General features: G+C 40.6%; 1 protein-coding gene across 5 annotated transcripts in view; it reads left to right on the plus strand.

The window, feature by feature from the left end:
- Positions 1–15114, plus strand: part of TMEM245 (transmembrane protein 245) — a 69512-nt gene that overhangs the window by 43805 nt on the left and 10593 nt on the right. For 3 of the 5 annotated variants that reach the window (XM_036330084.1, XM_036330086.1, XM_036330085.1), the window contains 3 exons: positions 4309–4409; positions 5770–5944; positions 8920–9114. In XM_036330084.1, the coding sequence (XP_036185977.1) occupies positions 4309–4409; positions 5770–5944; positions 8920–9114 (471 nt within the window). Of the gene's footprint in view, positions 1–4308; positions 4410–5769; positions 5945–8919; positions 9115–15114 lie in introns of those variants that run through there. The other 2 variants (XM_036330088.1, XM_036330087.1) reach the window with 2 other exon arrangements.

The following is a 15114-nucleotide window of genomic DNA, read 5'->3' on the forward strand; positions in this document are numbered from 1 at the left end:
CACATTAATCATGCACTCTAATAGTAGCCCATGTCTTGGTTCCAGAGTATACTTGGACAAAACCCGTTCATTTTATCATCTTATTTTTAATACAGAAAATATTTTTTTAACAATCCTTAGTACCATCCTAATGGTCTCAAAACTGACAGGTTTTTGTGAGTCTGAAAATAATGGTATAAGACTAGAGAGCTTATTACAGCCTGGGCCATTTTCCTGTCCACAGCTATATCAGGTTACATAAATTAAAGGTGGTAATTCAGGATGATTTTTAGCAATCTTAAGTGCTTTCGGTCTATTTTTTTTTTTCTGGGTCAAATTCAAGACTTAAAGAAAAATGTATGGGTTTTACATCGATGCGATGCCTCTGAAGATCCTTCTCATGTGTATGAGGGCAGTGGGTTCTAGTTCTAAGGGCTCCTGTCGAACTTTTCATTCTGAATGATTGTCTTCAAGCTGGAACATAGCTCTTCATGGAGAAAAATGTTAAGAGGAAAAATATTGTACAGATGATTATGAAAATGCTATTAGAATGTGCGGAGAGTGTAGTTTAGTCTTCAAATTATCAGTGATTAACAGACTTCATAAGCATCAATCATTATTCATCATCGATGCTGCAGTTAAGCCGCTCATTACACTCATTTTATGTGGTCCATTAATAACTTAAAGGTGGAATTGAAATTGGGAGTTAATTGCATGACCAGACAGTGAACATGTCTTTGTTCTTCAGGCTTTGCCTTTCAAAATATGTGGTTACTGTATAATCACCGTCTCATTGAATTTTTGAACCTTAATTGTTATTCGCAATTCTGAATAAGCAGTCTAAATTAAATGCATTTGTGGTTGGGTTTTCATTTCATGGATTTTTGAGTCAGTGGCATGCATCCTTCATTCCCAAACCATTTTCCTCCCCTTAGAGCATGTTGTGTCCTGAATGTTTGCATCATACCCTTCTTCCCTGATGCTCCCATTCTGCTTGCTCTGGTGGAGATATTGCACATTACTAAGTTGCATGTTCCACGGCCTCAGTGCAATTTAGTGTGTGTGATATTTTCACATGAGTGCATGCACACGGGTATGGCTCTTGCTTGTGGAATTGCAGCTTTTCAGTGCCAGTGGGTAGGATGTACATATTGTGAGATTTTCATTTGGAAAGTGAACATGCTTCCCATGTCTATCCCCCAATTTTGGAGGACTAACAGTATTTGGGGATTTTTAAAAAAATCAGTGTTGATCATTTAGTAAATCAGCACTTTCATTTTTTACTTGGAGCAAAGTGAATTTTCATTGGAAAGAAATTCTCATGATTTAAGGTTATAAACATGTATTTGAAATGTGTAAGGGAGAATTTAAAGCTGTTAGAAAATGTATTTTCATTTATTTGAAGAGATATCTCTCCTAATACTGGAATAGAGAGACAGACTTTCTTATGCATAATTGGGAAATTAAATTAGCTAGTTCTTAAATAATAACCAAATCAGTAAATGTAATGCCTATTTAACCTACTTGGTTAAAGATTGGTCTAATAAACCTAACCATTTACTTCTTTAAGTTTCCAAGGAAAATGACCTTAAAAAACTTTGTCTTGTATTTAGTTTCTCATTGTGTTGCTTTAAAAATTGCTAAATTTATTTTAATAGGCTTACAATAGAACTGGTGTTGAGATTCAAATGTTTGCTATTTGCCTATATAATTGAAGCAACCCCTTGTTAATTTTTTAGTTAGCATCTTCCTATCTCTTTTTCTCTCCTATTTCACTTCTGTCCTCATGTCTCCTTCCCTGACTCTCCTGTAGAGAAGGCAAAACTGTAGTGACAGAAAGCATATCCAGTGGCTTTCAGAGACCCAGGTTTAGGGAGGGATTGACTATAAAAGGGGATGAGGGAGCTGTTGGGGGTGATAGAAATGTTTTATGTCTTGATTGCAGCAGTGGTTATGAAACTGTATAAATTTATCAAAATTTACTGAATTATGTACTTAAAGTTGGTGAGTTTTACTGTTTATAAATTATAGTTCAATAAAGCTGAGACAGAAAAAAGAGAGAAGAAAAATGGCTAGGCATTTCAGGGAGTTAAAAATGCTCTTAGTAAATGGTTTTATAAAGCTTGTGTATCAGATCAGAAGTAATACTTCCGATAATTCCCCCAATAGGGGGGAATATATTGTCTTTTCCTCCCTCATTGAGTTGCATAAATATGTTTAGTAACTGCAAGCAATATATAATGCATTTAGGGTCCACAAAACTACTTAAACAGTGCTTTAGTGAGAAAATTACGAACAGTCAATATTTAAAGACAGAAGAAAGAGGGCTGTTCTGTTTCCTGCAAGTGGTCCTTTTTGGGTTGAGTGTTGCCTCCTTGCCATCCCGGCAGATGATTCAGTTGTGATATTCTGTTGCACCTTTGTGTCAACTTATTTTTGGCTTAACATTTCGTAAATAATATAAGGTTGATGAAAGCACTACAACTATATCTTTTCTCATTGACTCCCCCAGTTCTAGTCAAATTCTGTACTTTTTTTCTTAGACGTTATTCTCATTAATTCTCTGTGGTGGTTGATCTATTATTATTCCCTTCTTGTCAAAAGCTTCTTTCTCCCTGCATCTCTGGGAATACCGCCCTGTAGTGATTTTCTTCCTACTCCAGAAGTGATTGCGTTATCTCTGGCTGGTGTAGTGTTTGTCTGTGGGTCCTTTGAGAACGCAGTCCATTGGCCCATTTTCTCCAGGCTTTCCCCTTGGGGTAGCGTATCCTTTTCTGTGAGTAATCCCGTCTGGCGTATCTCTCTTAGGCCTCGTCTCTTATTTCCAGCTACCTCATCTTCCTTTTTTTCCTAACCATTGCCCAAACTAAATGTATTCCCTTTTCTTCCATGTTCCCTCCGTTCTGGGCTTCTCCATGTCTTTGAGACACTGCCATGCTTTCCCCCTTTGCTGTTTTCCTTTCCCTCTGTCTCCTCTATTCGGTTACTATTTACATTTTTTATATTTCCTGTGGGCCATCTCCATTCCTTTCAGTCTTTTTGATACCACTTTAATCTGTGTCCTTATTGTCAGAGGTCTCATGGCACTTTTAAGACATTCTTGAGGGAAAGCTGCTGGTCAGGGTGCCAAAGAAGGTTTCACATTTGGGGAGCCACTTGTCCCCAAATCCGTGTCTCCAAACCCTATGAAATGACTGAATCAGTAGGTTTCAGAGCTTGACTGTGCTCTGACAGGAAATCTCTTGGGCTACTTTGAAAAAGCTTGGTGTTTCTTTTTGTGGGTTCAGTGCCACCTTTGCTGCGACAGACTCTGCTTTTTCCATTGCAAAGAGCTTTTCCTTCTCATGAGCATGTGAGCGTGCCTCTCCTGTGCCCTCCACAATCCCGATGTTTGTAATTTTGTGATGCCTTGTGATAGCTTAAAATTTGCTGCTTCTGACACAGTACTGTCTTAATAATTTCCACTTGAAAAGCACAAATGAAGTGCCTGAGACTGCACTTTTTTTTGTATTTCATTCCTATTAATCACCGAATATGAGTATCTGTTTTTACCCCTCTGTGTGTGTATGTATGTATGTGTATATAATGTTTTTAGGGAATATGACTTAGGGAGGTTTTATTTTTCTTTTTTTTTTTCTTTATTGATTAAGGTATTACATATGTGTCCTTATCTCCATTGCCCCCCACCTCTTGTATTTTTGTCTCTGATTTTACTTTGGAGTTAATATGTTTGGTTTTCTTTTTCTTTTTTCTCTCTTTTTTTTCATAAATTCTCTCCCAATGACATGCATTCTTTGATAGTTGGCATTTGCAGAAGTTACTTTGTAGGCTTGGTTGAATAGTTGAAGAAATGTGGGAAATTTTGTCAACAGAAGTGAGGCTGCCGAGCACAAGTTCTGTTATCCCTCCCTTGCTCTTCCCAAAGGGGAGGGCTGGCCACAGCCTAGAGATCTTAGAGTTTAAATGTATCCTCAGAAATATGATATTCACACTTGATTTTCCTTTCACCTATTTTGGCAGTAAAAGATCTGCTTTAGAAGTGAAAAGTTGATTAATTATCTCAGTGACTAGGGTATTTAAAGGTGTTCTATTCCACTTATCTTTTCATCAGAAAGAAATGTAAAGAATAGTTTAGAAAACATTTCTGGGTTTTAAAAGAAGTCTTTATGTTTCTATAGAACAAAATGAAAACTGCATTCTCAGGCAATGGAAAAATTGAAGCTGTTATCAGATTTGTAAGAAAGTAGCCAGAAGCCCAGAAAGAGGGATTTTTCTGAATCACAATATACTATGTTCATTTACTTTCCCTTTTATCTTTGGGTCCTCTAGAGGGGTGTTTGATGCTTCCCTCAAAATGGCTGGCTTCTATGGATTGTACACCTGGCTGACTCATACTATATTTGGCATTAATATTGTCTTCATACCATCAGGTAATAACTATGTCATAACTTTCACTGTCCTCTATTTAAGGAAAGTTAAGCCATTTTACATACATTGGGAAATGTCCTATTCCCCAAATTAAAAATATTAAAAGTTTGAGATCAAATCTAGTTCAAATGAGGAACAGAAATACAATTTTTTCATGTTAATTTATTGCTGTATCCCCAGTAGCTAGAATAATACCCAGCATATAGAAAGCACTGTGTACTGTTTGTTGAATGAATGAATGTCCTATTACTAAGCACAACACCTAGCCCATAATAGGCACTCAATAAGTGTTTGAACTGAACTGACTGGCAGGAAGCAGTGAGTTGATCAAATAGCTTTGCCCCATGAAGGAGGTTGTCCCATAGGCAAGATGAATGCTTCTGAGGGCCCATAAACCGTCCCCACACCTCTTGAGGTCTATTCTGGTAATACCCACATTCCATACGCACCAGGACGGTTTAATGACCATCTTTTACTTTCCTCTGTGTCATCTCTGCTCCTCTCCTTCCACTTTTTCTACCTTTATTTCCGTGGCTGCTTGTCTTCCTAATATATCTGCCTTCCACATGTGCCTCTACCACCAGTTTTTTCCACTGTGGTCTGTGCTCCCATCCTCCTTTACATTCCCAAGTTCATTCAGGTTCTTCCCTACGTTGTTTTCCACAAAGCCATCCTCCGACATGCAAGTACCCTGAGTGCAGGGACGTTGATCACGACAGCCCTACGAGGCAGGCAGGGCAGCTGATGTCCCATCATAGAGATGAGAAACCTAAGTGTTCCAAAGTCACAGGCCTGGTTCATGGTTAGGACCATACTGGGATCCACGTCTGCTTGACTTTAATCAGGAGAGCCCAACTCTCTGTAGAGTGCTTTCATGTAATGTTCTGGCAGGAGACAAGCTTGAGTAAGATCCTCAATAAGCTGGGTGTTTTGTTATTTTTAAATTACATTTCATTTTTTTATTAGAAAGAATCAAGGTAAAGACTCATCTCTGAGCTATTGAAACTGATTTGGCTTTGGACTCAATACAAATTTTGACCAATGTTCTATAGTTACGTTATAGGAGTGTATATTAATTAACTACCATTGATTCAAAATAACCACAAGACACAAAAATTTAGTTGCTAAAGAATAGAGTCATGAAGTAGACACACATTTTAGAAAGATTTTCAAGATCAAGTTTTAAGATCTCAGACCTTCATTTAACTAGCAAAGTTAGTTAAACAAGGACATAACATTCCCTGAAAACTTGAGTTGCTATTTAACTTGTTTTGGTGGAAATTTTCAAATGGGAGGAGCTGCTTAGATTCTGCTGTTTTGCTGATGATGTTCAGTTGCATTTCTTAATTAATCTTTTACTAGCTTTAGCAGCAATCCTTGGAGCAGTGCCATTTCTGGGGACATACTGGGCAGCAATACCTGCAGTTCTAGACCTGTGGCTTACACAAGGCTTAGGATGCAAAGCCGTCTTACTGCTGGTTTTTCATCTCTTGCCAACATACTTTGTAGATACTGCCATCTATTCTGATATTTCAGGGTAAGTATACTATAGAGCTTCCAGGACTCATGTCCAGGGATTTCTGTGGCATTTTTAAAGGAGAGTTTTTATATTCCTTTTGGAGATGGGAGAAAGGACAAGGGGTGGGAGTTTTTAGTGAAGTAGCCTTCTGTGATACCACTATATAATCAAAGTTTAATTTAACATAATTAATATTGTTTTCAAGGTATTTTGGTATCATGTAAGTATACTTTATCATAAATAAGACCGAGTTAAAACAAAAATATGAATAACATAAGAAAGAAATGTTACTAGATGTACATAAAATATTCAAAGTAACAAGTTTGTGATTATTTTCAGAAAGTCTTTGCTTTTGGAGAAAAGACATTATTAAGTTGTATGTCTGGTGATTTCCATGTAAAACCAAATCTAATCAAGCTAAATATTTGACAAACAGCTCTCTTATTTAAGATGTTAGATAGTATGGTTCTTTGATGGGTACAGGTTAAATTTAAGACAGAAGCCAAACTTGAGCTACATGATATCAAAATATATATATACTAGGAGCCCAGCTCGCGATTGGAAATCGCACAATGCTGCCCACCCACCTGCAGCCCTGCCTTGACACCCGAACCTATCCATGCAGAGCTCCAGCGAGCCTGGCCCAGCCCCCAAACCCTCTGGCCTTCTCTGGCCACTTCAAGCCCGGCCCTCAGTCCCTCGAGTCGCCTCGGGCTGGTCCCGCCTTCTCTGGGCGCCTCCCCACTTCCGCCCCGTCTCCGGAGCAATGTGGCGGCTCCGTCTGCCCCGTCATGGCGCCGGAGGAGAGCGTGGAAGCCTCCTGCCTGCTGCGCTGTCCTCCTTCCCCTGGCAGGTGGGCTGCAGGGCACTCAGAGTGTGAGCAGTGGGTGGCGAAGGACTGTTGAGGGGGGCGCTATGGGCTCTCACCCCTGCCCTCCCCGGCACAGGATGGTCCCACTTCCTCCGGGTGCCTCCCCGCTTCCACCCCGTCTCCGGAGCAACACCCCAGCTAATATGCTAATGAGCTGGTCGTTACCCGTTACGGCATGTTGACCATTAGCATATTAGCTCCTTATTAGTATAGATACATTTTGTAGATTTTGATATTTATTTTAGAACTGGCTTGATTTACTTAATAAATCAAGCCAAGTCTCATTTAGTTACATATTCAAATTCACACTGTTTATTCGAATCTGGGATGTCACCAGATGTTGAATTTTAATCAACTTCTTAAATTCAGGATACAGCCTACTGAAGCTATCATACTAGTTGTAAGTTTTCTTTCAGTAAAACTCATCATCACAATAAGGTTAGATGTGGTCTGAGTTTATAGAAAGAGTACACCCTTCAGCTAATTTGAAATTATATAAGGACAAATTCTATGTCCTTTGTTTTCTCTCTAGTAAGTTAAAGTAGAAAACAAATGAAGTAGAACTACTCTGAAGCTCCAGAGGTCCAGAGCAAAAAGCAACAAGCAACTCTATACACAAGCCTCCTAGGAGCTTTAATGCCTAAAACTTGAGAGAGAAGATTAAAGATAAGAGAAATCAGAGTGTGGTAACTAGTGCTTAACAATTGATATGTAAATAGTAGGAATAGGTACACAGTTTATATCAAAGAGCTTTCATTTCTTTAAACTTTACTGCATGGTTTTTTTGTGTGTTTTTTTTAAATATATTTTATTGATTTTTTACAGAGAGGAAGGGAGAGAGACAGAGAGTTAGAAACATCAATGAGAGAGAAACATCGATCAGCTGCCTCCTGCACATCTCCTACTGGGGATATGCCTGCAACCTAGGTACATGCCCTTGACCGGAATCGAACCTGGGACCTTTTAGTCCGCAGGCCGATGCTCTATCCACTGAGCCAAACTGGTTTCGGCTGCATGTTTTATATTAGGTAAAATTTAACATTTATATGTAAATTTTTTCTTAATAATAAAATAATACCTTATTTAATCAGCAGTATTAGGACATGAAAGGTTTTGCATAAATTAAGCTTTTTCTTAAAAGCTCTCAGGACATTTTTTTTAAGCAGTAAGCATTTTTGATAGAACTTTACTTAAATGTATCATTTATTGACATAACATACATGGAATACTGCCCTGTATCCTTTTTTTGGAAAAAGGAAGACAAATTGTGAATATAATGTATTGGGTTTCTGAAGACTGGCTTATTTCACATGTTACTTATTGAACTATAATATAATATAAAACATCCTTCGAGGGTATATAGTTATTTGCCCCTTACTGAATTGTTGTAGTCATGTGTGTTTAAAAACTAGAAACAAACAACATACCTTTTTCCTGGTTCCCCTCATGTCAGTGGTCCTTGTTATCATATCATTGTGCTGTGCTGCTGTAATCTACCTTATTTTGTTCCAGTTATGTAAGTGATACTGTGATATGCTGGAGGGCAATTATGACTCTCCTGTGAAATACAAATCTTGGATTTTCTGACAGGTCTTTTCCTCATGAGGCCTTTTAGCACTACCTACACTAAAAACTACTAGTATTCTTTTGGGGGTTGTCAGAAGTCTAACCTATGAGGAACAGGGATGCTATTGTATTGTCATCATCTTATAAAAGCATAATTAGTTAATTACATGCTAAATTGGGCTCACTTAATTGTCTTAATGGAGGTAAACCTAATAGGTGACTGATATAACCAATCCTAAGCCGACATTAACCCACTTCAGTTAGCCATGTAATGGGTGCTAGGTACCTGTTAACAGCACTGACTTCACTCCTCCAGTTGCTGGACCTATATGAAAGGCAAAGGTCAGACATGATATGTAGGCAAGAAAATGCTTCCATCTCAATGTTATTACAATATTCAGTTATCCACATTGAGATAATCTGAAGAGAGCGATAATATAGTCAAAAGCCTGGTGTATTGGAGAATGACCATTGTGTTAGAGAATGTATTTCAAATTTACTCCAGGGTTTATGTTTGTTAAAAGTCATGAGCTAATCTGTGTGCTCTTTATTCCAGAGGTGGCCATCCTTACTTGACAGGCCTGGCCGTGGCTGGCGGAGCATACTACCTGGGCCTGGAAGGAGCAATCATCGGGCCCATACTTCTCTGCATACTTGTGGTCGCTTCCAACATCTATAGTGCCATGCTAGTGAGTCCCACGAACTCAGTGCCCATGGCAAACCAGACTCCGTGGCCTGCTCAGAGTCAGCGGTGAGTTAAAGCGGAATGATCTCTGCCTTCTTGACCCGAGTGGTCTGGCAGGATAGAGGTGTTTCAGCGCCTACACTCTGCTAAAGGTGGTAGTAGACACTGAGTAGAGAGAAATCACTGGGTTTTGTGTACCAGGAACATTTGAAAACTCAGTTGGGTCAGAATTTAGTTAATGTCATGAATGACCAAAAATAAGTGGAAAATATAAAAGACTATTTTGGGACATGGTATGCCAGATTAAAGATGCAAGGTAGAAGATCATCGAATGCAATACATGGATCTGTGATAGGCAAGCATGCATGGCAGGTCAACTTGGGGACCATGCATGTCTGAAGAGGCTTTTCCTGAAGTCGTAATTGATAGCTTGCCTGTTTAAAAATGTTTCTCTTTAGATTGTTATTTCTTCACTGCCTTCTACCTCCCACAGTTGTTAAAACTGTAACGCAATTCTGATTCCCAATTCTTTGTAATTCAACTGTTTGAAGGCCTGTAGGATCTTCCTTTTTTTTTTTTTTAATCTATTTTTTCTGTTGTTCTGATTGGCACTTTTATTCAGTGCTTTTGTGACCATTAAAACTAGAAATTGCCACTCCCTTCTGGCCTGCATGGCTCCTGTTGAAAGGTCAGCTGACGGTCATATGGGTACTCCCTTGTAGCTCAAAACTGATTTGAAGGATTAAAATAAGAAATCAGGGGAGAAACCAAGATGGCGGCATAGGTTTACGCCGGAGATTGCTGCCTCGAACAACCACTTCAAAAAACAACTAAGGTTAGCCTGGAGGTCAAATCACCCCCGGTATTGCCGACAACAATCAAGGCTTAACTACAACAAGACTGCGCACAAAGACCACTAGGGGGTGCACCAAGAAAGCATAAAAAATGCAGAGACAAAGAAACAGGACAAAACTGTCAATGGAGGATATTGAGTTCAGAACCACACTTTTAAGGTCTCTTAAGAACTGTCTAGAAGCCGTCGATAAATGTAGTGAGATCCTCAAGAAATCTAATGAGACCCTCGATGTTATGATAAAGAACCAACTAGAAATTAAGCATACACGGACTGAAATAACGAATACTATACAGACTCCCAACAGCAGACCAGAGGACCGCAAGAATCAAGGCAAAGATTTGAAATGCGAAGAAGCAAAAAACACCCAACCAGAAAAGCAAAATGAAAAAAGAATCCGAAAATACGAAGATCGTGTAAGGAGCCTCTGGGACAGCTTCAAGCGTACCAACATCCGAATTATAGGGGTGCCAGAAGATGAGAGAGAGCAAGATATTGAAAACCTATTTGAAGAAATAATGACAGAAAACTTCCCCTACCTGGTGAAAGAAATAGACTTACAGGTCCAGGAAGCTCAGAGAACCCCAAACAAAAGGAATCCAAAGAGGACCACACCAAGACACATCATAATTAAAATGCCAAGAGCAAAAGACAAAGAGAGAATCTTAAAAGCAGCAAGAGAAAGAAACTCAGTTACCTACGAGGGAGTACCCATACAACTGTCAGCTGATTTCTCAGCAGAGACTTTGCAGGCCAGAAGGGAATGGCAAGAAATATTCAAAGTGATGAATACCAAGAACCTACAACCAAGATTACTTTATCCAGCAAAGCTATCATTCAGAACTGAAGGTCAGATAAAGAGCTTCACAGATAAGGAAAAGCTAAAGGAGTTCATCACCACCAAACCAGTATTATATGAAATGCTGAAAGGTATCCTTTAAGAAGAGGAGGAAGAAGAAAAAGGTAAAGATACAAATTATGAACAACAAACATGCATCTATCAACAAGTGAATCTAAGAACAAGTGAATAAATAATCTGATGATCATAATAGAATCAGGGACATAGAAAGGGAATGGACTGACTATTCTTGGGGGGGAAAGGGGTGTGGGAGATGCGGGAAGAGACTGGACAAAAATTGTGCACCTATGGATGAGGACAGTGGGTGGGGAGTGAGGGCGGAGGGTGGGGCGGGAACTGGGAGGAGGGGATTTATGGGGGGGGGAAAAAGAGGAACAAATGTAATAATCTGAACAATAAAGATTTAATTAAAAAAAAAAACTAGAAATTTATGTTCTGCAGTTCTGAAATTGTTCCTGAAACATTTTGTTAATGATTTCCTTCTCTCCCTATCAGAAACTTACTTTTATTTAATGCTGATCCTCATACACTGGACATGTCATTTTGTCATCTTTTATTTGCTCTTCTATTTTCTGTCTCTTTGGCCCTATTTTCTGGCTGATTACTTTATCTTCTAAAACTGCCATAGAGATTTCCATGTCTGCTATTGTATTTTTTTTTTCAGTCTGGTTTATTGAGGTACTATTTTTGTAAATAAAATTGTATCTTTTTTAGTATACAAGTCTATATCAGTTTTCTATAATCCATAACAAATTACCACTAATTTAGTGATTTAAAGCCACATACGTTTATTATAGTCATCCCCAGGGGTCAGGAGTCCAGGCACAACTCAGCTGGTCTTCTGCTTGGAATCTGACAAGGCCACAGTCAAGGGGTCGGCTGCAGCTGGGGTTTTTATGTGTGGATTGGGGTCTTCTTCCAAGCTTGTTTATTATTGGCAGAACTGAGGCGTGCAGCTCCTGTAGGCCACTTCTCCAGGCTGTTCATACATGGACGTTTGCTTCCTCAAGGCCAGCTGGCCGGTATTTTTCTGACTTCTGTCTCTGCTAAAACCCTTTATTAAAGGGCTCACCTTATTAAGCCTGCCCCACCCAGCATACTTTTCTTTTGATTAAAGCCAATTGATTAGAGACTTAATTATATCTGTAAAATCTCTTCATTTTTATAGTATTAACACAACATAATCATGATATCAGAGACCAGATATTTTTGGCTCTTGGCTCATATTAAGAGTGTGACACTCACTCAGGAGCTGTGAGTGGGTTTTGTATGTTACTGTGATATAATCTGGTCGGGCCATTGTCTTGTGCAACCTTCGATGACAGTGCTTTGGCGTTCCCTTTTTGGGCTAGTAAATGCCTCAGAGAAAGATCTTCTAACCTCCTGCCTAGAGGTTGATGGCATGTTCAAGGTGTAAGCATTCACTAAATGACTCTTGACTGCATATTTGTCTTTTCTTTTCCCGCTAGACTGGTTGCTGTGACTGCAGGGGCCATGTCAGTTTTAGTTACTGGTGTATCCACAGCACCTGTTAACTAGTGTTTTTGTACTTGGAATGTGCTCAATTCCTAGTTGAAGGAACGAATGGGCTGTGAAGGAATAGTCTCTACTGAGGCATGAGCTGTGGAACATTTGGCTTCTCCTGGAATTCTGACCTTATACTGTGAATAGCGGTGGATGGTTGCATTTCATTAGGCACTTGAGGAGAGATGTAGGAGGGAGAACTCCCTGCCCATAGTGGTGAATGCAGTATGAGCTGGTGGTGAATGTCGCAAAGCATTGGGCTTCCCACAACGTTGGGCTGATTCAGTCAGCAATCAGAACCTCTTTCTCTTCTCTGTTAACACTGGGGCTGTTTGAAAGGACAAAAACGCTCCTGCAATCATATGGCTTGGAGTACTTTCTTGATATTTGGACAGGATAATCAGACTTGATTTGATGTACATATTTCACTCCTACCAAAGGCTGAGCAGCCTCTGAATATCAAAGCTCAGAAAAACCTGTAAGGCGGAAGCAGGACTGTCCCAGGAACTCTTCCAGGAATGCCATTCTCGGCATCGTTTTCCATTGCCCTCTGTCACACCTTTATACCCCCAAAGGCGACAATTGAATGTGGTCCTTTAGGAGCTCAGGTGTATCTTTCTCTAGGGAAGAGTTATTACAAACTCCTTGCTGTTTTGAATAGTTATTTTTTTTTCCTGTTTCTGCAAAATGAGATACAAAGATGTTCTCCAAAAACATTACCGCTCCGGCAGACCTTTACATTAAACCTCAGAATTTCAGTTGGGGTGTACTTCCCATCATCCTAGTTTGGTATAATGAGGGGGAAAGAGAGAAACCTGGTTACTAGAGAGCTACTAGACCAGGGGTGGGCAAACTTTTTGACTCGAGGGCCACAATGGGTTCTTAAACTGGACCCGAGGGCCGGAACAAAAGCATGGATGGAGTGTTTGTGTGAACTAATATAAATTCAAAGTAAGCATCATTACATAAAAGGGTACGGTCTTTTTTTTTTTTTTAGTTTTATTCATTTCAAATGGGCTGGATCCGGCCCGCAGGCCGTCGTTTGCCCACGACTGTACTAGACTCACCCTCTGCTGACTGTTGCCTCTCCTTTGACTCTGTTGCTGGCACATTTCTTGAATCTGTTCACCCCTCTGTGTTCCCTGTGGGGTGACCCAGTGCTGGGGTTACCCTCAGGGGTCTTTTCTCTAGCCCCTGCCCCTCTAGTCTGGCTCTCTCCAGTCTGCTTTCCATAGTGCGGCTAAGAGAGACCAAGTTTTACCACCCAAAATATACCTTTTGGGATATTGATTTTAAGCTGGTTATTAAGAAACGGAAGACTCAGAAAGAACTTTTGACTTTTCCTCCTTACCTATCTAAAGGAATTTGGATAAAAAAATACCTGCTTAAAGGAAAGGAGCATCACCTTAGCATCTTATTATAAACTAAACGTGGCAGACAGGTAGCAGTCCAGCAAAGCCTGTGTGTTGAGTTTCCTTCTGTGCCCCATTGTCTCCGGGTGGCCCAGCAGGAATTGGTTTACAAGGGGTTTGCCCCCTCTCAGCTGCCTATGAATTGCCTACATTTCCTTTGAAATCCCAAACCCCTGCCTCCCCTCTCCTTTGTCCAAAGTGGCATATAATCCTCAGGTATCTTTGTCCAATGTATCTTTGGGTCTCATATCTTATGACACCCCAAGTGTACACCTATAATAAATTGTAGACATGTTTCCTGCTGATCTTTCTTATGTTAATTTGATTGTTAGTGCAGCTAGAGGAATTTAGAGGCGGGAGTGTTGCCAGTGGAAATGGGGTCCTCTCATGGACTCACAAGGAAAGCATTCCGGGTGCCCACATATGGGAGGGTCAGGTGTAGTGGTAGGATTTATCGTAGAAGCAAAATCGTTGTGAAAGAAGGCCAGCCTTGTCTTCATCAGGCTCAGAGCAAAGGCCAGCATCCAGAGGGAGATGCTTCCTCTGTGCTACTTGTTCCGTCCAGTTCAGTCCCTGTCCCCATCCCCCTAGGTTAGCTTCTGTTCCCAGCTGTGCCCTGGCTGGTGCTTGTTGTCCAGTGGCTGTGGGGCCACAGGTGGCTGCTAGGGCTGCACAGCTGCTATGGAGAGAGGACCCTGTTATGGAGAGAGAACGTGCAAATAGGGCGAGTGTATGTTGGGGGCGGGGGTGAGAAAGAGAGAGAGAGAAGGAGAGAGAGAGATCCCACATGCCCTTGTTAGGCTGATTATATTATCTCCGGCTTGGGAAGGACCAGGCACCCTTTCAAAATAACCAATCCACTTCCCAGTCTTTCTTGGGCTGGCACTGGGCCCTCCCCTTAACCAGTCCATCTCCTTAGGTCTTCTGGGGTGCTGTGTCCCTCATCCAGTCCAATCGTTTTCCCAGGCCAGGCTCTGCGGCTTTGTGATCACCATCTTAGTTCCTGCTGTGCATGCCTCAAAGTGGAAGCACCTCCCCCGTGCCACCTGGCTTCTGCGCTTGTACCCAGCAGAGCCTGTACCTAGCAGAGGAATTTCTCCTGCTCTTTTTATTCCTCCCCCTTCCCTGGTAACTGTAGGGATTAGGTCCCCAGGGTGTAGGATGCAGAGGTTTCCTGCGGAGCCTATGAATGCCGCAATTTCCTAGTGAAGCAGGCTTATTATCTCACTCAGCTCCTCAGTACATGATGCCCAATAATGTCTGATTCCCTTTGCTCCTTCTCTTTATTAATATCTAGCTGCCTATGCTAACATGAGGAAAATTATTTTTGCACCCCCACAAAGCCTCTCTGGTTTTCCTGAAGCATAAACGTTATGCTCCTCTGTACTGAAAATTCCCACAGTGGCTTTACATGGCCT

The sequence above is a fragment of the Myotis myotis genome, unplaced genomic scaffold (genome assembly GCF_014108235.1).
Source record: "Myotis myotis isolate mMyoMyo1 unplaced genomic scaffold, mMyoMyo1.p scaffold_m19_p_12, whole genome shotgun sequence".
NCBI classification, from domain to species: domain Eukaryota; kingdom Metazoa; phylum Chordata; class Mammalia; order Chiroptera; family Vespertilionidae; genus Myotis; species Myotis myotis.